Raw genomic sequence first — 24,695 nt, forward strand, 5'->3', positions numbered from 1 at the left:
AAAAGAGGAGGCCATTCAACTCATCGAGCTCATTAGATTGCTACTTGATAACGGATGTGGGAAAAAAAGGTGCCCTCAGCGTTCCTGAGGAGATGAGCACTAGAAACACATTTTAATTCACAAATTTTCCCCCTGATGGGATAGTCTCCAAACCTTGTTAAAAACAGGGAAGTTGCTTGGAAATAGCGCTTATGTATACAAGAACTTACTACTGCAACACCAAGTGAAATCCATAGCACTCGAAAGTTTCAGTGGTCACTCACAGGGTACAACTATCAGACACAGCTGCACTCAATCCATTCAAAATATTTATTCATCCCCAAGGAAGAAATTTAAGTGCATCTAAATAGCTTATATAAGAAAAAACTTAAATTATAAAGGGATAATTTATAAGCTAAGGGATAAGCTGGACATCTGTCTTAAAATGTGTATGACAACGTTTTTTCCTATTGTATGCATGGTCCATTTTTTAGAATACACCAAAAGTCAAAATCAATAAAGCTCTACTGCAGCATAGAAACTTGTATACAAAAACACAAGTAGCAATTACCTGAACTCCAAATGCTTAGGACTAGGAAGTTAACTCCCTTTCTATTTTTTATTTTCATCAAATGGGCTCCATAACAAACCTGGAGGCTTCTAAAAATATTATAGTTGAAGAATGTGATGAGTTTTCCTTTCAATATTTACAGAAGTCATAAAGCTTTACCACCACAAAGAAAGGTGATTTAGGTACCTGATATTTATCTTCTTAATCTGGCAGTCTAAACTCATGTGTCATTAGGAGGTGCTTACTGCAAGACCAGAAAGACTTTCTAGAAATGTTGAGAAAATAGTTGGAGAGGCTTTATCGACATTAACTGTAACATACTGTACGAACACCTTCACTTTCTGGACATGAAGCAGTCTGACCCAGTTTTTCTTTCTCCCAATGTCTTATCCACAAATATACAGAACTTCATGCATAATGGCAGCCATGTTCGATTAAACAGATACAAATTTTCACCGAGATTTAACTAGTTGTTCACACTGTCCTGTTTCGGTCATTTCATTGCCCTGAAAAATACATTTTCATTTAACAAAATGAAACACTGATAGGAGAGATACCAATATAAACCTTGTTTTGCCGACAGCAACTTTCAAGCACACCGATTTTGCCAGAAAAAAATGATTTTAGAAAAAAATTCAAAAAGGCCTTTGCAGAGCTAAGAGTATAGGACACATCTAGAAAGTAATTTGGCTGTCTAAAATGTATGAATATTGACACCAACTCATTACATTTTTCATCTTTTTCCGTGCAGAGCTAAAGTATGTTTACTACAGTCCATTTCAAAAAGATCATAAGCCACTTGCCAAGACATACCAGTTATAGCAAGGCTAAATCAGGTATTCATGAATTTTACCTGCATGTAAAATACTTCTGAAGGCGAGACTGTCAATTTTGAGGGAAACATTTCTCAGTTTTACATTTCATAGGGTAATAGTCTTTCACAGGAAATACACAAATAGAATTAGGGTGAAAAATAGGGTGAAATTTAAAAAATGTCGTCTTTAGCCAAAAACTTCTAAATTTGTCTGAAATTAGTAATGTGAATATATCCTGCTTTTGAATATCAAGCTCTGTAGGCAGGTAGAAAAGCAGAGGGACACCATTAAAAAAAATCGTAATACACGTATAGCATGGTTGAAGTTTTTATTTTGTAATAACAGAAATAAACCAGAAAGGATGACTCAATGTGTCGTGCATCTTTTTTCAGAAAGTACTTCTCCATCACAAAAAACACCTTAATGCAAAACTTTTTATAATTCTGTTGCAGTGTCTAAAAAGGACAGGTTGAACATCCCTTGAACAAAGAAACCTTGAAGCTGGAACAGTAAGTCATTATAACATGGTCGCACACGTACAAAGATAAACCTGCTAATGGAAATAGTGCAGACCCAAATTCTAATATTAATGAAATAAAACCAGATTATCATAATGTTGATAACTGCTAAAACAGTTCTACCACAGACTATTAACGAAAACAAATGTGGTAAAAACGAGCATCTACATTTGATGAATAATAATTGGAATTTCTATTAAAAATGAATTTGTATTTTCAGAAATGTAAAAAAAAAAAAGAGAAAATCAACAAAAACTTTGAAGAAAAACCTAGGTACAGACATCACTACTAAACTGGAAACCAAAGCACAAACTAAAGGTTTTATTGTATACCAATTGCTTTTTCGTACCCCAAAATTAATGTCTCATGATAATTTACTTCTTTGCTCCAACAAGCGATAAAAACTAGACACACAAAAGAAAAAAAACAGTTAGTAGCAATGTCACGAAAAGGTAGTCACTGTCTGTAGCTATGACGTCCAGTCATCGTTTCTATGTCCAGTCATGTTGAGGGTCATGTCATTTAAATCATCTCTGCAGAAACAAAAACATCACAACCATAAATACGCAACATTAAAAACATTTGTTTTTGCCATCAAGTTTTCCTGAACTAGGCACACACCAGACACAGGGCTTTTTTTACATAGCCTATGGTGGCAGCTGTTTAAAGGTAACTGGCATATTTGCATAGGTTTTAAAATACATTAACATTAAATGTAAATTTCAATTTCAGAGTTCAAACCAACTCTGAAATGTTACCAGGTTCAGTAAATCAGAAAGAGGTCAACAGCCCAAGTTTTCTTCTAAATAAAAAAATCAAAACAAAATCAATGTGTGAACGAAACATTCCTTCCAAGTTTTTTTTTTTTGTGTTTTACCTAGAAAAACTGCCACATCACAATTTGTAAACTACAACATTTGGTCTACTCTTTTCCCATGTAATCATGTTTTGGCATCTTCTCCCTCTACTTTTCTAGCCTCTTACCTTTTTTATAACCATAAGCAGGACCACAAGGCTTAAAGGCCAGTAGTTAAACTGGATTAATGCTTTCTGAAGTGTGTATATACAGTATCTCAAACATTCACAGTCCTTCTCGTCTGCACTCATGGAGCGCATGGGTTTTTTCAATTTCCTGCTTTCTGACTTATGAAAACAGATTACTGGACCAAAAAGCTACCAGCAATTGTCCTTGCAGCAAATGCCACAGAAACCAACCGTTTCACATGCTGGGGGAAAAATGAAAATCACAGGAACCTGTACACTGTTAACACAAAAACATCTGATCATGAAAAAGTATATTATGTTGCCCTTACTGTATTAGAAACAGTCGAATATTTGCTTTTAAAGCAAAATGTACATCAAAACCTCACTTGGATTTAGGAAGGACCAATGGTGAATTCCATCAAAAATTAAACCTCTGAGATTTAAGTGTTCAAAAAAAGCAAGTTTTTATTAACTCAGAACAAAATGTAATCATTTTAAGATAGGAAAAAAATTAAAAAAAAAATCCTATTTACTATTCCATATGCTTCACATGATCTTGCCAACAATTTTCCCAAACCTTATATTAATAAATACAACACAGACCATTATTTGGTTAGACAATGAAGCAAATTCGATGTAGAATTTAGTCCCTGAGAGGGAAGAGACACTCTCATGGTGAGGTAATGAAATGGAATTGTATATGGTCTATCTCTCCTTTCCACACTCCTCTGTAAACACTCAGCTTACCCGTATTTGCACTTACCAAATCCACACGAATGGCGAATTAGTATGTCCGCTGACGCTTGTGAGACTCTTCTTTGGGGGGGTCCGCAAGCATCACCTTCAACTTCACGCCATTCACCACTTTGCCGTGCAGGGCCGCCATCGCGTCGTTGGCGTTCTTTCTTTCAGAATACTTGATATAGCCCACATTTCGGCCTGGCACTACATACACCTCCACAAGGGATCCAAATCGACTGAAAGACGGGACCACAAAAGGTTCGAACCAATAAGTCCACATCAAGTACATTCTGCTTCAGCTTTGTGCGTTTTGATACTGAGAAACCACAGCAAGGTAACAGCACTGCATTTTCAGGATGAACTGGGTTAAGCATCTAATTATGTGCCCGTGCTTAACACAAACCAAAATCCTCCAATTACCATTACTTCCATCCTAGCACTCCTATCCCTACCAGATACAATCTTAAGATGCAGGCAGTTAAGGTTATTTTAATATTATCCCTAATGCCAATAGCCTAACACTGATCCAATTACTTTTTTTAGTTAGACCAGTGCCAACCCCATTTGTAAAGGAAAGGGGTAGAGTTACGTCCTTTAACTCTAACAACACTCTCCTAAAATGACTTTCCTGGGTAAACCCCCCCACCCAAGCACCATCTCCGTTTGTATAGGGTTATTACCAGAACACATCCTCCAGCACGTCCACGGGTAAGGGAGCAGGGTTAAAGACCACAAAGAGCCGCTCTTTGACTCTGCTGTCGGAAGGGGCAAGCTTCTTGTGGGGAGGCAAGGCTACGTCTGTCTGGACACGGGGCATCTGAGGAACACTGGCTGCTGCGTACCCCTTCAAAAGATCAAGACGAAAGCTCTGGGCTCAGCCTGATGCTCTTTAACAAGTTTCCCTCCTAAATATTGATGTAATTTACAAATAATATCAAATTGTTACCTGGTAAAACTCTTCCGCATTATTCTGAATACAAAAAAAAAATCCCCAAATCAATTTTTTTGTTAACTGTCCTAGAGGAAAAAGAATCCTAAACCAAGTTCAAGCATGAAACGACTGACTGAGACTGGATATCATTTCTGCACCATACATCCAGAATATGTGCTGAAATCCACAGATTGAACAAGCTACTCTTCCGTCGACTACTTACGGTGTTTGCTTTCATTAACTGTTGGCCGGCAGGGCTATTCCACACCATAGACATCATTTGGGCTGTTACCAACTGTAAGGCCATCTTCCCCACAGGGCTGCAAAAATCAAACCAGTACCACTGTATTCATATATTACAGATGTGTGGCCACAACTACTATAAAAAGGAAATTCAAAACTCACCCACTTTACAAAAATGTCATAACTAGATAATACAGTAGAAATTACATTTACAGTTGTATTGAACATTTTTATGATTTCCATTGAATGATCAATATCCTTTTCCTTCCCTGTTTTATAAAATCACCTCAATGGTCTATAGTGACCAAGAGCCAGCTCACTCTCCAAGTGAACCTGCACCAAGTTCTAAGATTATGAATCAAAGCTCTGCAGCTATTTTGTGTGGCAAGATGTGGAAGACAGAAAAAAAATATCCAAAAGTGTTTAAACAGTCAAAAGCAGCGTTGGAATAGAATGGAAGACATCTTTAAAAAATGAATACAATTCAATGTCCAGTGTTTGCATATCAATAGGATGGCACAAAACCAAACAGCATCATTATGCATGCAGTGTGAAACAATGGATACAGTTGTATGAAAAAAGAATTTAAGTGACTTAAAGTGTACCATTACTAGATTTGCCAGTGAAGCTATTTTGCACCTCAGCCTGAATGCACTTGCACGTTTAGCAATAAGATCAATGGTGCTTTTTTGGAATTGAGGCTTTAACAAAAAAAAACACCTCACAAAAAGAATAACTATAAGAGTTCAACTCTCAGCAAGGGCAAGAAACGTACATGCCAAAGCAGTCTACATGAAAGATGTGTCAAAGCTACAGACCACTTAAATTGCTGTGTTCAGGGAACAGGTCAGTACATAAGTCCATCCACAGTACATAAAAAATCACACATTTGCGTGCAGAACAGACTACTGTAGAAAAAAAATGCTATTCTGGTTTAATTCTACATTACTAATGTGGAAAAATTCCAAAACTCTGAAAACCTAAATGTTTTGCCTTACCTGGACCTGTCGTCACCATCATCTACGTAGACAACAGCCAGACGGTTTCCAGGAGGGTACTCAAAGCCATTCAGCTTCTCCTTAGCATATACAGCCGAGCCTAGGTTATTGTACCGGACCATAGCTTGACCTAGGGAAAATAAAATTAATGTTAAACTGAAAACTTTAAACATTTATAAAAAAAATTCATGGTGACAACAAATTATGCCATATTTTTTTCATGTCTTTGGAATTATATTTCCAAGACAAAGTAGTAAACTCTATAAAATGCCTCTTTGCAAGGCTATTGAAATAGTTATACCATTATGGAAAGTGAAGTAACCATTTTCCACTCAGAACCATTTAGCAGACCTGAAAATGGGTGATGGCTGAAGAGCTTTCCAGCCTACTTTTTGGCGGAACATAAGAGTTTTGGCCATGAAAGCAAATTAGGGGTTATTTTAGATTTGAAGAAAGAGTTTTGCTTTTAGGTCCAGCTACACATGTTGTATCCCATGAATGCATTTTTAGGTTTAGAAAACCATCATTACTTCTGTATGGAGCCACATTGTGGTCAGCTTGTACTAAGATTGGTCCGACATAGAAGGGACAAGTGCGGATAGCTTTGGAGTGTAGAAGGGGCAAGCTCAGGGACTTGCAGTTTTGGTCAATTTGTGAACTGCAGTTAGTGAAAAAACTATGATCTGCTTGGTCAACCCACATTCAGAACTATACATGGCAAGTTATCAGGTGCTTCAAATTGGAGCCAGGATTACTTTTTAACACACCTCCTTTTATTTGTTACAATACCTTTGTTAAATCCATAAGGATCCCTCTGCATCTCACAATAGTCCATCCCAGGAATCAGATCAAAGAGACTGTAAACTTGCTCCTGTGTTATACTTGCTCTTGATGACACCAACAAGCACCGAGTTATAATATCCGTGCTTCGCATTTCTCCCATTCCGTAATTTACGGCCTCAGCTTCATCGGGTGAAAAAGAAACAAATCTTAATTCTGTGACCACAACCTTTGCAAGAGGAAGGGTTTCTAAAATTAAGCTTTTACACATGCTTAAAAGAAATACAAAACTGATTTTCATCATGTTCAACAAAAGTTATACAATATTCTGTAGACTTCAAAATTGAGTTGATAAAAAGTTTTTTCCAGAAGCACACTGCACATTACTGACAATTCTATTACTATCATAAATCTATCTATCACAACTATTAAAGTCATTATCAGACCTAATTACTAGGGAAGTCATAAAATATATTTGTGAAATACTAAGCAAAAAAGTAATGTTACAAGATACAATTTTAATGGTGTTTTAAAGCTACGCTAAACTACTGGAAAAAAAAGGGTTGGCAGTTTCTTATTTCTTGATACAATGCATCATTAACTTAAATATATGGCTATACCAAGAACAGTTTTATATCATTGACATCTAGAAAATGTCCTTGTATTTAATGAACTATAACAATCTACAAAAACACCATATTCTGTAATCTCTACCAGTATTTTTGTATATTCAGAGTGACTATGTATACTTCACTTATTTCAAGCACGTCCACCACATTATGCAGTAACCTACCAAACTGATATGCATTCATTCCTGGATCGCTGGTCACGTGGTCGGTTCTGACATTGCTAAAATAGTCATTTTCAGTGGTCACATTTTTGTTCCTGGGTTCAGCAAGAATAGCTCTGAAGGCTGAAAACAAAGGAGCTTGTGTTAGAAGATCCACTCTTTAATACTGCCATCAAAAGTGTAGTGTTAATAGACTCATTTAGGACATAACATTTTAGCCATGCATAAATTAACTAGCAAATGGGCAAAAACAACTCAATTGTTTTTCGTATGAAACATTTAACCAATTACACTTTTGTTTGCACAGATATTACAGAGTAGGAGTAAGTATTGCTTACTTTTGTCGCAGTTTTCAATAGCTGTTGCTGCTTGGGAAGGTTTGAGATATCTCACATAAGCCAAACCTTTGCTCTCTCCAGTAGTTTTGTTTTTTATAATAACGCAATATTCTATGTCACCATATTCCTAGAAAACAAAGATTCACTCAGGAGTGTGCAAAAACAAATGACAAAATAACAAAGGAGAATGGTTTTCATTACAGCAAGAAATCAAAGGGTTTATCTTGAAGATGCCGATTCGAAGCTCTGTTTAGTCAAGTCTCAGAGGGTGACAATGTAGAAGGATGTAGTGCAACAAGTAAATCCATGATGTACTTAAATGTGCCTCTATTTCACCAATTCCACACAGAAAGCAACACACTTTGTAACAGTAAATAAAACACAGCTCTTTGAGAGATCTACAGCTATCTTCTAATTGAATAAATGGTCAGTTACCTTGAATGTTTCTTTGAGATCATCTTCTGTAAATGTTTTGGGAATCATGACAAAAATTCTTGTCAGCTCCTCATCCTCCACATCCCGATGGCTTCCTGAGGACCTGGACTGAGCAATGAACACCTGCAAACAGAAGAGTCATGTAAAGCCATCAGCAGTCTACGATAAACCCTATAATGAGGAAACCTTAAAACATCTAGTGCAAAACTCAGGAAAGGCTTTTTAAAAAATTAAACTGACAAACAGGCAGTATGGTCACACAGTCCTGGGGCCTTGGGTTCAAATCCCAAGGTACTATGTGTGGAGTTTCTATGTTCCCTTTGTGTTCCATGGGTTTTCTCCAGATGCCCCAGCTTCCTCCTCAGCCCAAAGACATACTGGTAGGTTAAGTGATTTCTGTAAAATTGGCTCCGATACATGCGTCCGTTTGTATCTATCTGTACCCTGCGATGGACTGCTGTCCTGTCACAGGTGTATCCCACAAGTGACTGTGGAAACAAAACACGACATTGTTTTTCCTGTCCTTCAAAATTGTACCAGTCAACAGCCACAATCAACAGAGCCTTGGAGAACAAGTTGTTTGAGGTCAGAAGTGCTAGCAAATCTTTAATTCACAGAGGATGGCACACAACTGACAGTCAAATGCAAAGCATCTGCACCCAGGTCTTTAAAAAGACTATGACCCATACACTACTAACAGCTGCCACATCATTAAACAGGTTTGTTCCTCTTCGAGACACTGAAAATAAAAAAATGAGCTGAAAAAGAAAAAATCCATGCTGTCACATATTTGCAACCAGTTCTCAAACTTGTAACAAAGAGGAAGTTGTGGTTGTCACAAAACTGTCTGCTGGGTTACAAGAATGCAGATCTCACCAGTCACTGATAGAGGTGGCAAAGACCTGGTAGTGCATACAAAGGATACTGCAAAAGACAGCAAGATTTTAGTGGGTTTTTTTGAGTAATGGCTTTCTTCCTGCCACTCTGCCATACAAGTTGGATTTAACTCACAGAAGAGTTCTCCCATCTCAGTCAGTAAATTCTGTAGCTTTTTCAAAGTCACTTTTGGTCTCACAATGGCATCCTTAGACAGTTTCATCCTCATACAGCTGCTCAGTTTGGACAACCTGATCTATGCAATACAACACCTTCCACTTTATCAATTTTACCATGCGCAGAGAGATATACAGTGGTTCAGATATTTTTTCACACCCTTCTCTTACAAAAGAGATTCCACAACTTGTTTTAAAAACAAAATGTATGCCACACTGAAGGTTTTGTATTTTTCATCCGTTTCGTTTTTTGCTTGGAAAGTGTGGAATATGTTGTGTTTATAACAAATATTAATACTTGGAACTAGCAATTAACACTGCAAGCTTTAAAGCTACAATGTGAAAAATGTGCAAGAGTATCAGGAACATATGCAGGGCACTATCTAAATGAAAGGAAAGTTAGAATTATCACATGGTCACGATGATAGGAGTCACTAAAATCTAGAATCAAAAGTTTGGGTATGAACAAAGTATTGGTGGCAATAATAGATTCTGGAAAGAAAAGCAAGACAGAAGTTGCCGTCTCAAAGCACTATACATCAAATGCAGTCAGTCAGAAGACAGTTAATATTTTAGAGGCTACATGGTTTAAATCTGCAAAGAAAGTTTTGAAAGGATTAGCAAAAGGGGTATGTTACCAAGTCAAAAGCTGAAAAGAGTGCTTTGTTAAACAATGTACTCTGGAACGTAAGTGATAAAGAAGAGGCCATTATTACCAGTGAGTTCAATTTCACTCCTATAGATCGGAAAGGCTGGTTAAGTCTGAAACAGAAATGTTTAATGACTGCTTTCTTGTCTCATTTGTCAGGACACGCTAATGGCATCGGCATTTAATTGATTTAGTTTCTGCAAGCAGCATGATAAGAAAAAGAGGATCAGAAACCACTAGAGAATACTGTAAATATAACTCATAAAATGTCCCGTTTTAAAACTCTACAGCTAAAACCTAAAGCTCATAATTTCTGAAAAGGCGATTACGTAACACTGCTAACACTACAGAAGACTGGTATGAGCGAAGTTACAAAATGAAGATTTGGAAAGATAGTATACAGAATTTTGAGATGGGTGGCTAACAAATACTGCATATACTGCATACTGCTTGAAGCACAAGAGAAATACCTTTCCAAATTCAGTTCCAAAAGCAGAGGCCTTAACTGGTCAATGGATCAATTCTGAAATAATGAGAAATTACTTCAGAGCATCCAAATGCATTTAAGAGCTAATTAGAGACAAAACACTGAAAGCCTATGTTAAAGGTTTATCAAACTTCAATACCTTCTAGGCATTCAGAATATCGAAGAAGAAAATGTAAAAACATTTTTAAAGCGGGGAAAAAAAAAGGTTGTTTTAAACCAGTTTCCAGGCTAAACTCCCCCGTGGAATTGAACAATCAGGTCTTCCTACAAATGCCACTTAATTCAAATGGGCAGACAATTCTTCAGTTCTGCCTGATGTGATGTGTAGGTGTTGCAGGTGAATAATAGTCTTTGTGCAACACCCAGGTGGGTACTGCACTAAAGTGATGGATGAAGTGGGATTTTTCTTTCATGTAATTCAGTTCTTCTGACTCGACAGGCCTCACTAACTATAGAACATGTTTCTAAATATTTCATAGCTATCCCAGACTCTTTTAAACGTGATTTGTCAATTGCAATCATACTAAACAACACTTACTTTAGATGCATAGTAATAATGACTTTTGGCAGATCAAGTAAACATTTAAAGCCTTTTTTGCGTCTTTATATCATTATAGCTAATATCTTAACCTTTTTGTGGCTATTACACCCCTTACTTTCAAAATAAGGATACAGTTTGCAAAAATAATGCCACTACACATCATACAGCTCCTTACATTATAAAGAAACAGAAGTGCTGCAGTCACTGAGGCGTTAAGATCAGTGTGGACTTCACCCCCCACTATTCTAGCAGGAAAAACAGAAGTCAAAACACTACAGCTCTTAGATTCAATATACAATCCCCACTCGTATTTCAAAGTAAAAAAAAATATGAACAGATGATTTTTGCATACCATTTTATCTGCATACATAGTTTTTCCAGCTAGTGATCGGGACCTGCAGAGGTTAAGTGCAGTTCATCTAGAAATATCACCTACTACACCATAACTAGGGGGAGCCGTGCAGAACGCAGTCCACAGTTTTGGTCAGAACCATAGCCTTAGGTGGGGGACTCCTAGAACAGCAGTGTCTGGATTCATAGAGTCCAGTTTTTGATACCCATTACTGATTTCAGAATTGATGACTTGTAGGTCGAGAATTAAACCAGGGCCCAGGCAGTGCGAGGCAGCAATAGGCACCACCATGCAGAACCAAAAACCAAATCCTCCTATACAAATTTGAAATTATACACATGATAGGGATTACCCCCTAGCAATGGTGCCCATTTCTACAGCAGTAGAAACTGGGTGTAGAAGTACTTCACTCAGGGTACAGAGGCTGCAGGTCCTAAGCCCACAGTCTGCCCGTCATGAGTCCAAAGGTCTACATACTACACTGCTCCCCGTTTCTTCAATAAACTGCATTAAAAATACATACACACTTATTGCCAAAAGTTTATAAAAACTTTACAGTAGAAGCACAAGGCTGTATTCCAAAGAAAGTCACTTCCTTTTTACAGTATAGCTATTACCCACAGCAGGAACTAAACAGAGCTCCAGCTTCTCAGTCCCTTATAAAGAAAAGCATCTTACACAGAAACACCGTGCAAAAGTGACATACATAAAAAAATTAAATAACTGATACTTAGAATGCTCTTTTTTTTAAAAACTCAAATGGTGTGAAATGGCAAATCTCTTGTATTCTCAAATTCAGTTGTTGGGGAAAAAACACATGCATTTAAATGCTCAATATAGCATTTAAAACGCATGAATGAACTTCCGGAGAAACCATTTTCAATCTAAATTTAAAGAAAAAAAAGCAGCTCGAGTGGCAATATAAAAAAATGATGTAAATGAGCACTTCAAAGGCTCAAACTTTCATGCTGCACTGTGATCCGGAGCTTGAAGGTCACATTTTACCATTTACCGCAAGGGCTGGAGTTGAAGCCAGGGCCCCATCATTTTCTTCTTCCAAAGCACTTAGTAGGATACCGTGGAAAGGATGATTTGGAACAGAGGATTGACTTGTGGAATCAACACTTTTTTCCCCACCAATACTTAAAGAAAATCAGGTGTTTGCTGGCACCCTCTGTAAATGAATCTGTGCTACAAGCAGTGCAAAGGTGTATGCCACAGCTGTGATACAACCATAAAAAGAACACCGGTGAGTAAATAAGTACATTGTTTTATATTGCTGCCCAATATGACACAGTAACGCCATCATAACCACATCTGACTGGTACAGCCTTATGTTAATTGAACACAGATGTTCATCCACATTCACACAATGCTTCAAAATATTAAAAATCCTTTTCCTTCCTACGGGTGGTGGCTGGAGATTCTTCCAAATAATGATGCCGGAGGAAATCTCAATGGTCTGAATGCAGCATCCCTAAACCAACTCCTCTCGGAAAGTACCAGAGCAAGACCGCAATACGGATGGCATCTTCACATCAGCAAACTCATCATGTCGTTTTCCTACAACCACAGCATAATGGCATTGTATGCTAATGTGCTTTATAGTTAAAATCAATTTTCAGTGCAGCCATTATCCATAACTGCCTCATCCTAAGGAAGGGCCAAACCCAGCAGGCACCTTGCTCAAGACAAGTGTACACCCTGGATGAGATGACAGTCTAAAACAGGGGACACAGGAGTAACTTACAGACACCGGTTTGAAAATTATGTTGAATACACGTTAACATTCTTCAATGATTTTACAGCCATTACAGATCATGTAGCCGAAACAAGGGTTTTCCATTAAACCACAAAGAACAATATCTGGAACATATGTTACCGCTTTACGTAATGTAAAACAGTTACCAACATGAATAAAACACGCTGTGGTATTTGCCAAACAGGCTACAACATAATGGTTGAGTTATGATCCCATTTACTTTTCTTTCATTTGCACACAAACACATTCAACAAGGGGTGTAGGGCTGTTAAATCCAGTGTACTGGCCAAAGTTCTCCCTGCCTTTATCAATCATGGCCTCCTAATGATCCCCATCTATGAATTGGCTTCTCCTTCCTAGTCTGTTCTCCACCCCACTGATAGCAGATGTGTGGTGAGCGTACTGGCGCACTATGGCTGCCGTCACATCATCCAGGGGCTACACAATGGTGGTGATGGAGGGGAGTCCCCATTACCTGTAAAGCGCTTTGAGAGGATTGTTAAGAAAAACACTATTAAAAATGGTATTATATAAATCAATAGCCAGGCAGGACAATGTTGTTTCTTTGTTTTTACATTTAAAAAAATGCCTTAGAACTAAAAATGAAATTAATGCATGCTACCTTACAGTAGAACCCCAAGCATGCAAGCCCATTTGTTTAGCTTTTGGTGAAAACATTTCGAAATGCTATTGTTACATGTCCTTCCACACATGAGATGGTTATCTGTTCGGGGAAAAATAACATACATCTCCCACCCTGGCCTTTCTATAACAAACACCAGTCATTGGTCCATCAGGTGACATCATACCAGAGCAGTCTGGCTGGTCACTTCACATCAAGTAGGACAAAATTAAAACAACCGCGTGTGTGCGTCTTAAAATCCCTAAATCCGATTAAAAAAAAACTTCACTATCAGTTTGGGACTAACCTACCCCACCTATACAAAGATATTAATGCATATTTAAATCTATATATACGTATAATATTTACATCTAGATTCAATTGAGCTTTTATAAATTCCGTCATTTTTAATCATTTTTACAACACCTAGGAAAGCTATAAATTATGTGCTATCTGAGGAACTTGTGCTCAACGCGTGCGAGAAAATAAATCTGCAAGAACTACAGTTACAGTATTTTGGACGTTCTGATGGCGAAGGAGCAAAGCACGGCTGTAATCCAGTTCGGCTGCATTTACAAAGACGTCTTTTCTTCGGGATACATTTTCGAATCTGATGTTTTTAGTACCGATTCAGAAGAACGGAGGTTCAAATAATACATTTTCGACATGTAAAGGGATGCCACATTTCAAATTAAAATTCAAATAACTCCCCCTCAGCTAAAAAGAAAACCTCAAACGTCAACAGGCATAAGTGGCAAGAAGTGCATGCAAATTTCAGGAAATCAGGGAAACACAATATCCATTCTGAAAATGGATTAGGACGCAAAATGAATTGCAGACATAAAATCGTTTAAAGGTGCAGTTACACGAACCTTTCGTCTTACTTTGCTAAGAGATAGCCTTGAGTAGTATTTGAACGATATACAATAACTCCGGCTATATGCAAAATGAGGAGCGAGGCCCAGAAAACGCGAGCGCAGCTTAACGAAGCGCCTATGAGTTTAGCTTCACGCATTTCACTGTTTACGTATAAAAGTTAGTGGGATACGAAATACACTATAAATAAAACCAATTCGACGGTTTGGCGAAAGAGCAAGCGTCACATTCGCCATGATTCCTCGAAATTCCATCCGCATTTTGTCAACGACGCTACGTGTGCTGAACAACAAGACAGCAAATAGAAAACGCCAGGAACTTGATATATACAAACCTTAATGGGTTTGGTTCCTTCTGCAAGACATTTCCCGTGCATTTCTTCCATAGCCCGACATGCTTGCGACGATTTGGCGAACTTAACGAAGGATACCCCTTTTGACTCTTTTGTTTGCTTGTCTTTCACCACCCAGATATCTTGAATTTCTCCGAAAACCGAAAAGTGCTCACGGATCACCTCTTCAGAAGTGGATTTGCTCGTCACTAAAAACAAGCGGCTGTTTGGAGGGTCGTCGAGACTGTCTACGGACGGCCTAAAACTATAATCTTCCATCTTCTTAACCTTAGGCCGCGGCTGGTTTGGAAATGTGCACTCTTACGGTTTGCCGTTTGTCAGACCAAAACCTAGAATCACTCGGATAACAAAAAAAAAAATCAGACCTCACGCCGCCGCTAACCCTTTACAGCCACAAGAGCGCAGCACCTCCTCTTTTTATGCCACAGAAATTCTATAGCGCCATCTGTTGGCATGGATCCGGAATGCATCAAGTGGAAAGCACCAACACCGTGAACCCTTCTCTACAATTCTACTGTGGACACCACAGGCCTTCTGCTCGTGATGTCCTCCTCTTGTCGGACTCCAGGCCCCCCAGAACAGGTTCTCTTCACCCCAGGGCATTTCCAAGACAATTGCTTCTGAGAAGAAGAAGAAGTGTTTCAAAAATATGATAAAAGCAAAGAAAAGAAATGCAACATTGACTTGGGGAGTGGTAGGACTCTGAGGAAGTGGAGGAAAAAATGCGGGGATGAGCCCAGCACTGAGACCACAGGGAGGAAGCAAAGCAAGAGTGACAAAGAGAATGCACACTGGCTGAATTCCGCAGACAACATCTAAATATATATCTCTGTCCTGAGACAACACCAGTTCAACCTGCCAAAGTGTGGGGTCCACTTTGATCTGACCAGTCACCTCTGAATTCACAAAAGTCAGTCATTCTCTACCATGAAGAACAGCCTATAATATACATGTAATATATTAGTATAATAATATCACAATAATATACATGTATATATTCATTAAACACAAGGCTCTGTGGCTAAGGATCTGCGCCTGTGGCTGGAAGGTTGCTGGTTCGTATCCTGCTGCCGGCAGAGGAATCCTACTCTGGTGGGCTCCTGAGCAAGGCCCTGATCCCCAACTGATCCAGGGGCAACGTATAAATGGCTGACCCTGCGCTCTGACCCCAAGCTTCTCTCCCTGTCTGTGTGTCTCTCAGAGCAAGCTGGGGTATGTGAAAAGACACATTCCTAAATGAAGAAATTGTATATACTGTAGCCAATAAAGTGATCTTAATTCAGTTTTAGTATGTGTTGGTAAAATTGCCATTTTTTAAAAAAATAATCATGAAAAAGTTAGTTATTTGTAGTCATTTTAATCAATATAATCACCTGCAGAATAGGTGGCTTGTCTTTGGACAGGTAATGTTTTCCTATTTTTTTCATTTCCTGTTTTATTCTGCAGAATTGTCTATATTAAAAACATCAATTTCAATTTCTATATAAATATTTTATATTATAGCCCCGACTAGCTCTGGTGGTAGAGCATGAGACTCATAATCTCAGGGTAGTGGGTTTGTGTCCCACGTCGGGTACAAGGTTCTCTATTAACCCAAACTGTGCAGCAGTATGGGGCGGTGTTGGCGGTGGAGGATTACGTTTCTATGACAAAGGCAACAACAATAGCACTATCCATGTGGAAGAAACGCCTGGCAATCTACTGTACATCTGTCTCTTGCCATGAAAACTCTGTGGATAGTGATGGGGTAACTGTCCATAGGGTTGCCATGAATCGACAGCACTCATCCCGTCCCATTCTATATTATAAATGGTACACCAGTGTGGTTCTATTTTTTAAAAACACATTTTGCTGAAGGGCAGCGTGGCGGGCACAGTGGTTAGTGTTGCTAACCTTTGCCTCGCTGGGGCCTTGGATTCAATTCCCGACCTGTGGTGCTTTCTGTGTGAAGTTTGTATGTTCATCCCGTGTTAACGTGAGTTTTCTCCAGCTGAGTTTCCTCCCCCAGTTTAAAAACATACTGGTAGGTTAATTGGCTTCTGGGAAAACTGGCCCTGGTGTGAGGGTATATGCTTGTGTCTGTGTGAGGCCTGTGATGGACTGACGTCTTGTCCAGGGTGTACCCCGCCTTGTGCCTGTTGCCTGCTGGGACAAGTTCCAGCTCCCCCATAACCCTGAATGGGGAGAAGCAGTTAGAAAATGGATAGATGGACATATTTGTTGAATACTTGCTGAATAAACACAAAAAATTGAAAATAAAATAGAAACCAATCCACAAAAATGCAGTTATCAGATGAAGAACATTGCTCTGTAAGGGAACAAGTAAAGGTTTATGCTGAAAAGAGAAGAAAAAAAACACAACTGTAACGAAAGCGTCCTTTCAAGACCCTATGCAGATGACACAATCCGAGGAAGAGTGAGGAAAACACAGGGAAAAAAGCATGCAGGGGTCAGGAATGAAAACAGGGGGTGTGTCCATGGTGCGCAGGTGTTCTGGGGGGTGAATCCAAGGCAAACTGTCCAAAAGGGAGTCCAAAGGGAAATCCAAGATGAGGCAAATGTCCAGAGCCGGGCGGTCCATCCGAGACTAAGACAAATGGGATTAAAAATCGGAGGGGGATTCGGTGGACGGTCAGGGGGAAAAGGGGGGGAATGGGACCAGGCACTACAGGTCCCGGACTCCCCTGGTATAGGAACCAATGCAGAGCCCGGAACAGAGTGAGCGTCTGGCTTTTAAGGTGGGCTGAATAGGAGGCTGGAACAGGGGGCAGGTGCACAAAATCAACTCAGAAGTGAAAGAGCTGGAGCGCCCTTAAGGGGGAGGGACTAGAATCATGACAACAACGTTTTGGCTGTGTAGCCTTCTTCAGGTGAGAGAAAAAGAGGAAAGTCAATAGATAATAAAGCATGGGAGAACAAAAGGCAGAGTGGGCACTCAGATGTCGAGAGACGTGAAGACAGGTGTAAAGTGAAAACCTGCAAATGAAGAGAGAGGATTAGAAGGAAATGTGTCTGTTGTTGAGAGAAGGGGGAAGGATAATTTTGGTTTCAGATGTCTTTCTGCAATAGGAGCGGAGAAACTCCCCTTTGAGAACGCAGACGGAGAGATCAGTATGATCATGGCCATTGGAGGTGAAATGAGAAACTATGGGCTTGGAGAGATCTTTGATCCTCACAGCCCTGACATGTTACCTGAAGCGGTCTCCCAGTCTCCTTCCTGTTTCCCCAATGTAGATACAGTAGCTGGGCATTTTCTGCAAGAGATCCAGTAGATAAGGCTGCTAGAGGTACAATATGTCATCTGGGTGATCCAGAATTGTCCAGAGGGGCCTTGAATGTGTGTGGTATTGGATATACAGTATACGTATTTACAGGTTATGCAGCGAATTCTGTTGCAGGGGAAAGTGCCTGGTGTGGATGATTGCTGAGGGCGGACAAGGGAGCTATGAACAAAAATGTTACGCAGATTAAGTGGTTTGAAATATGAGATGATGGGGCAGGCATAAAAAAATGGTACCAGTGGAGGGATCATCCGGTAAGATGGGGAAGTTTTTGTTAATGGTCCTGGTGATAGAAAGGATGTTAGGGTGACAGGGAAGCACCAATGAAATGCAGTTGTGAGACTGGAAATTCCTGATTAAGTTGATGATATGAGGGCTGTTTATGGCTAAGGTGAGGGCCCTGTCAATAACATGGGTGTATCCTCTGCTGATGGAAAAAAAGATGTTTTTGGAAATCCATGTCATCACTGCAAAGTCGTCAGAGCCTTAGGAACTGTGAAAAAGGGAGAGAATTTTTAGTTTGTGTGGGGTGAAATGAGCTGTACAAGAGATAGCTGTGTGAATCTGTGGGTTTGTAATAGACAGAAGTAGAGTCGTGGTTGGTTAATGGATAGGTTTATGTCTAGAAATGGAATAGTAGAAGATATGTTAACTGTATACTTGAGGGATGGGTGGAAGTTGATGAAGTGATGCTGGAAATGCTCTAGCTGGTCATTAGAGCATGTGGCGACACCGATGCAGTCATCAATGTAGACGTCGGGGACAATGTTGGTGTAGGCAGCAAAGGAGCATTCTTCTACCCAGCCGACAAAAATATCATAGCTGAGTCCCATCCTGGTGCCCATGGCGACTCCACTAACCTGCTCATAAAAAAGGTTATTGAATGAGAAAGCATTCAGCGTGAGGACCAATTCCGCAAGACGTACAAGATGTGATGTCCATGGTAAAAATGTAACATTCTGGGCCCTGAAACTGGAAATCATTAAAAAGTTAGAGGGTATGGTTGGTGTCCTTGATATATGAAGGAAGGCCTTCAACCAGCGGTCTCATAAGGCTGTCGAGAAAGGCAGAGATGTGAGTTGTGGGACAGTTGCATGCTGAGACGATGGGGTGTCCAGGGGTTGCTCTGTAAGGTCAGCAGTGTGGAGCAGTGGTCAGAACTCTGACCAAATCAGGACCAACTTTGTAAGTGAAAGGTTGTGATTTCATATCCTAATTGAGATACTGCTATGGTACCCCTAGATGAAGTACTTCACCTAAAATGTTCCAGGGAAATGTCCAGCTATATAAACAGGTAAAAATGTAAAGTTGCTTTGGATGTTAGTGTCAGCCAAATAAAAATGTACAGCAACTGTAAAACGGGATGTAGTAGCTATTATGTGAAATTATTAACTGATTTTTGTATCATTCTGCAGAAGGTGATTTTGCTTTAACAATTCACCAGTTTTTAATGTAGGTCACATGGATAAATGGGTTAGTTAAAGAATTAAAAGTTAGAAAAAAAACACAAACACACAAGCCAGAGGAAAAAAAAGACTTGACACAGGTGTGCAAATTATAATGAGCTCTTTACTAACTCTTGCCTAGAGCAAAACGCATCAGATAGAAGTACTGGCACAAAAGATCAGAAAATCTGCCAGCAGCTCATTGTATCAAGGAATCCCATGAGATGCATTTCCCAATTTGGAGTGTAACATACTGTACATATAAACCTTATCTAGGCCATGGCAAAGTTGCAGTGTCATCATGAATCTCTTCTCATCCCTGAGTTGTGTTCTGGGACACCATTGCCTGTACATGTTTTTGCTCAATGAATCATACAGTATTTCTTCTATTAATCAAGTGAAGACAGCAATTTTCTGGTATGCTGATGTCAATAAATAAGAAACAAGGCAATCACCTTCCTTACCATTATAATCCTGTGTCTTAGAAAAAATACAGGAATGAGTAGCTTAACCATCAAGTGACCTTCAGCAAACTTAATCACATACCTGGGAGCAGTTTTCTACATAGAGAGCAGAGACATTGGTCTTAACCAATATTGCATTACAGTAACTTATTTTACAGATAAACTGATTTTTTTATCTTTATATAAAATAACTTTTCTTCTCCAGCCAGACTACCCATTTACCCACTGTTTAATGGCTGACTTCAAAGGCTTATGTGTTTTATTTGCTTATTGATAAACATGAAACACATTCATGTTCATTATTCTACTCGATCATGTACTTTTCTATTACATAATGCCAGTCTACAGTTGTCTCGTTTTCCGCAGTTCAAACCTGCATATCTCATTATTTAAGATCCATAATCTTAAAATAGACATTGGGCCTTGCTAATTAACAAATCCTGGACAGAGAAGCCAATACATGGATATTTTGGAATGGCAACCCTATGGTCGTCCAAAATAACATTTCGCAACTTTTGCTCATTAACACACGTCATGCATTTGGGGGTCTTTGTGGTTATATCTTTTGAATATTTTCAATGTATTATTATTATATCTCATGGAGTAGTGGCTTCTTAAGATTGATATTTGCATGAAATAAGAATGTTTAGCTCTTGAAAAGGGACATGCGTGTTAAGGTTTTATAGCCCCCTCTGAAATAGATCTAAGACGATGGTTTTATTTGCATGTTCTCCTTTTCCATTATCATTGTTATTGCCGAATCTATAACAGCATTTTAAAATTCTAAATTAGGAAATGTTAGTTCTTTGTACCATGAATATTTTTTAAATTATATTAAATGCATTCTTGTCGCTTTCTGATTCATTCCAGACATATTTAGATGCATTTTTGCTCTCTTGGAGTCAGCAACTCAATATCTGGTAATAACAACTGGATTCTTTACAATAACGTCGTTTCAACGTTTTACCGTCAACAGCACAAAAACTTTGCGCAATGCCACAACATAGACAATGTCCATTAAATTTCCTTTCTTCACCACACTAACCTTGAGATCGGTACTGTTTTAGATACACGCAAAGGAATGAAAAACAGATGAAGGAGCTGGTAAATTATTTGGGTATAACACCACAGTGTCAAATGTACATTTTTAATTTAAAGGTTAAAGAAGATTGCAATACTTTGTTTTACACTGTAATATCAAACTCTTTTAAACTTTAGTAACCCTGCTACCAATAGAACAGTCTCCCTGCACGTAATCCGCCCTACAGGTATCAGAAACAGAACACGGACGTGGCACAATGGTTTCGTTTTTTATGCTATCTTTAAATTCGCACTGAACCGATCACCCACACGCTCCCATCCTCTTCTCCCATATAAGGACGGGCTATAACTGCTCCCCTGCTTTCGTCACTGTGAGGAAGGTTGGCATGGAGCACATGATTGGCTTGCGCTAGTCTGTGACGTCAATTATCCGCGTCTGTAAATCGTGTGACCTTCTAGTAATTTGTGAATTTTTTCTTTAACCGGCTGGAGATAGTGCGGGTGGTGCATTGCATAAGGTTCTTTGTTCTGGGATTTATAATAAAGGTAAGGAATGTTGTTGTGTTTTTCGTCCTTTTTCTCTTATTTTCTTCCCCATCGATGTTACGTTTGAGCATCTTGAAGTTACGAGTCGTTTAATATATTAAATGTTGTGTCCTTGTTGGAGGTGAGCAAAAAAGGCTTGCGGAAGAGCGCTCTTAGGCCGGCATGTCGATAATGTGAAACCACTGAAGAAAGAGTCCACGAGTGTTTTACTCTTTAAAGATAGATGATATGTCAATTATAAATACCGTTCAATTATTTTCTCTATCTAGTGTAAAATTGAAGCTTTCATTCGGATCACACCGGAAGCTTACTGAGTTCTGTGCAAGTGGCCTTAAAGGCGTGTAAGCGAGTGTCGCCTTTTTCGTCATTAAAAACATCTCCAACAGGTGGATTAAGCTTTTTATTGGAGTACGGACTTTAAAATGAAAGAAGAAAATGACAAATTGGGAAGGCTTGATCAACTGTACAGTTTATATTTAAGTTTAAAATCTCCTTAAAGGTCGTAATTGTTCTGGTGTAGTTCAATAGGATTGTGTGACTTGATTAAATCAACTCTATCCCATCTTAAACGTGTTAATTCGAATGTTTGTTCTTGAAAAGCTGTCTTTAGTCACCTTTGATTAACTTACCCCTGTAGCAGATCGTTAGATTATATTAACTTGGTCATAAAAATGTTTGTAAAGAAATGTAGCTGTTCACACATCATTTCAGCCGTTGACCTTTAGCAGTATTTTATCACCTTCAGGACATGAGGAGTTTTAAAGATTTTATCATGTTACAATATTGTCAATTACAAATTGTGGTTTATACTTTATTCTTAAAGGATAACTGTTGGCTTTATCATGTTCAAAATAGGATGTGTCTGTAGTTTGAAAGAGCTCCACTTTTTTTGGTTTCATATAAGCTGTCACAAATCCATTCTGAAATATTGAGGCTCATAACATTGTCAGCTGTTTTGGATGATTTTAAATGTTTATTCCTTTCTTGTTTGAACAGGGAGGGATCATGGCTGATGCGGAAAAGGGAAAAAAGGTTTTTGTGCAGAAGTGTGCGCAGTGTCACACGGTTGAGAAGGGAGGAAAGCACAAGGTTGGCCCAAACCTGTGGGGTCTGTTTGGGCGCAAGACGGGCCAGGCAGAAGGCTTTTCTTACACGGAGGCAAACAAGAACAAAGGTATGTGGGATTGATTATATGCTGTATCTGTTGCACAAATGCAGTAACCTCTTGTTTGCAAGACTAATGTCTCTTCTCTCCTGTTTAAATTTCAGGCATTGTGTGGGGTGAGGATACCCTCATGGAATACCTGGAAAACCCGAAGAAATATATTCCAGGAACCAAAATGATTTTTGCTGGCATCAAGAAGAAGGGAGAGCGGGCTGATCTAATTGCATATTTGAAGAAGGCAACGTCTGAATAGAAAATGTTCATCTTAAATTAATTGCAGTGTACAGTCAGCTTTGATGTTATGTCTTTGTTAGTGGACTATATTAAACTTTTTAATCTCTAACAATCGCAGTCTGTCTTGTCTTTCTCAGTGTATTATTCTGTAGTTTGCCTTCATCTGTTATGTGAATCACTATTAAATGTTTTATGTTGAATTATCTTAAGTTGTAAATTAAGGGTACAACCTCCAATTCTCAAAGGCATGTTGCACATAAGTCTACCACAATGATACCCAGATTGTTCCAAAGAACCTCCAATAGGAAGGAGTAAACTTTTTCCCTGGTTCGATGGGTGAAAGTGAAGTTGAGACACTTTTAATCTGGAAATACACCTGCATTCTAAAATTAGTTTGTGAAAGCAGCTGTACATCTTTTAAAATAATTATCATTTTTATCATGATTGAACTGATGCATCTTTTATTTCAGTTTTATGATGGATAGGGGGGGCTGTTGTATGATACGGTAGTTTCTTGACAGCGTGCTGATTAAAGCTTGGCTGAGAAATAACGTCAGGATCTGCTTATCCTTGAAGAGTTAATACACTTAATAGATCCTCTCTTCAGGGTTTAATCAGCAATATCCATTTAGTTAATTTGTTTTTAGGTTAATCTAATATTTTAATTTGTTTCTTTCTTCTCTGGTTTTTAGCAAGGACTAAAATGTAATATCTGGCATTTCAGTGTTCACAAGTTTTAAAACTTAAATCAGTTATTTTTTAAATGTGTTTTTTCTTATGCTTCTGGCCTTGACAGCTAATTGAATCTGCTCTGTCATTTGCTTGTTCCCACGAAGGATTTTGCCAGGTTTCTACTGAATATCTGTATCTTTGTAATATCTTACAAAGTTATTCTAGCGGTCTTCTGGACCGTAAGAAGTGAATCTGTTTAGCCTTAAAAACAGAAGACCACTAGGAGGAGCTTATCCAAATACATTGTTTTTCAGATATTGGACCAAAAAAGGAAAACACTGGGTAATCAGGGATGTCAAGTAAATTAAAAGCTAAGGTTTCCATACAGATGTGCCTCATGTGTTAAGTAAGCAAGTATCATCCCAGCATTCTTTGTGTCAGGTACAAACATGTAAGACAGGCCTGGGTGCCTATAATTATGGCTGCCGTGGCAACAAGAGGGGAGCTCTAACTTTGAAAGTGACAGCATTTAAGGTGCTGTCAGTGTTGAACTCCAAACTAAAGATATCCCTGGCAATGGGGAACAGTGTGCAAAAGGGCATACTCTGCGATTGTGATATCCACGCATTAGTGTGAAGTGCAAGCCAAAACAGGTGAGCAACCCTGGTTGCGAGAAGACTGTTTTATCAAATACATTCTGTTGTGAACTACACAGGGTGGGATACCATTGTCTGGTTGCAGTGTACAAACAGGTTCGGGTGGGTCTGTAATGCTGTGGGACACATTTTTCTGGCATGGTTTTGGTGCACTCAATCCCTTAGGAAGCAAGAGTGTTTCTAATTGCTACTTAATGGTACAGAGTGATCATCTCTACCCCATGTTGCAGTATTTATTGTCTTTCAGGATGCCAGTGCCCTCATTCACAGAGCACGTTTGGTTGCTCAATGGTTTGTTGAGCATTGTACTGATGTTATCCATATGTCATGGTTTTCTCAGTTACCGAATCTGAACCCAGGTGAGTATTTATGGGA

At 38.9% G+C, this 24,695-nt stretch overlaps 2 protein-coding genes across 3 annotated transcripts; one reads left to right on the top strand and one right to left on the bottom strand.

The window, feature by feature from the left end:
* Window positions 1-1,679: 1,679 nt before the first annotated feature.
* rbm45 (RNA binding motif protein 45) lies at window positions 1,680-15,202 on the bottom strand. Of its 2 annotated transcripts, XM_088605192.1 has the most exons (11): window positions 14,799-15,202; window positions 8,124-8,246; window positions 7,689-7,815; window positions 7,354-7,473; window positions 6,570-6,743; window positions 5,781-5,910; window positions 4,763-4,859; window positions 4,555-4,578; window positions 4,289-4,452; window positions 3,631-3,844; window positions 1,680-2,416 (listed from the first exon to the last, which is right to left on the bottom strand). In XM_088605192.1, the coding sequence occupies exons 1-10, from the start codon at window positions 15,072-15,074 to the stop codon at window positions 3,652-3,654; spliced, it is 1,428 nt and encodes a 475-aa protein (XP_088461318.1). In that variant the 5' UTR covers window positions 15,075-15,202; the 3' UTR covers window positions 1,680-2,416; window positions 3,631-3,651. The 2 variants fall into 2 exon arrangements, with proteins under 2 accessions (XP_088461318.1, XP_088461319.1); XM_088605193.1 differs by lacking the exon at window positions 4,555-4,578 and having other exon boundaries at window positions 14,799-15,200.
* Window positions 15,203-21,436: 6,234 nt separating this feature from the next.
* On the top strand, window positions 21,437-23,104 carry cycsb (cytochrome c, somatic b). The gene is made up of 3 exons (XM_088605195.1): window positions 21,437-21,593; window positions 22,590-22,767; window positions 22,863-23,104. Exons 2-3 carry the CDS (start codon window positions 22,599-22,601, stop codon window positions 23,009-23,011), a joined length of 318 nt encoding a protein of 105 aa, XP_088461321.1. The 5' UTR covers window positions 21,437-21,593; window positions 22,590-22,598; the 3' UTR covers window positions 23,012-23,104.
* Window positions 23,105-24,695: the final 1,591 nt, after the last annotated feature.

The sequence above is a fragment of the Lepisosteus platostomus genome, chromosome 14 (genome assembly GCF_059453375.1).
Source record: "Lepisosteus platostomus isolate fLepPlt1 chromosome 14, fLepPlt1.hap1, whole genome shotgun sequence".
NCBI lineage: Eukaryota > Metazoa > Chordata > Actinopteri > Semionotiformes > Lepisosteidae > Lepisosteus > Lepisosteus platostomus.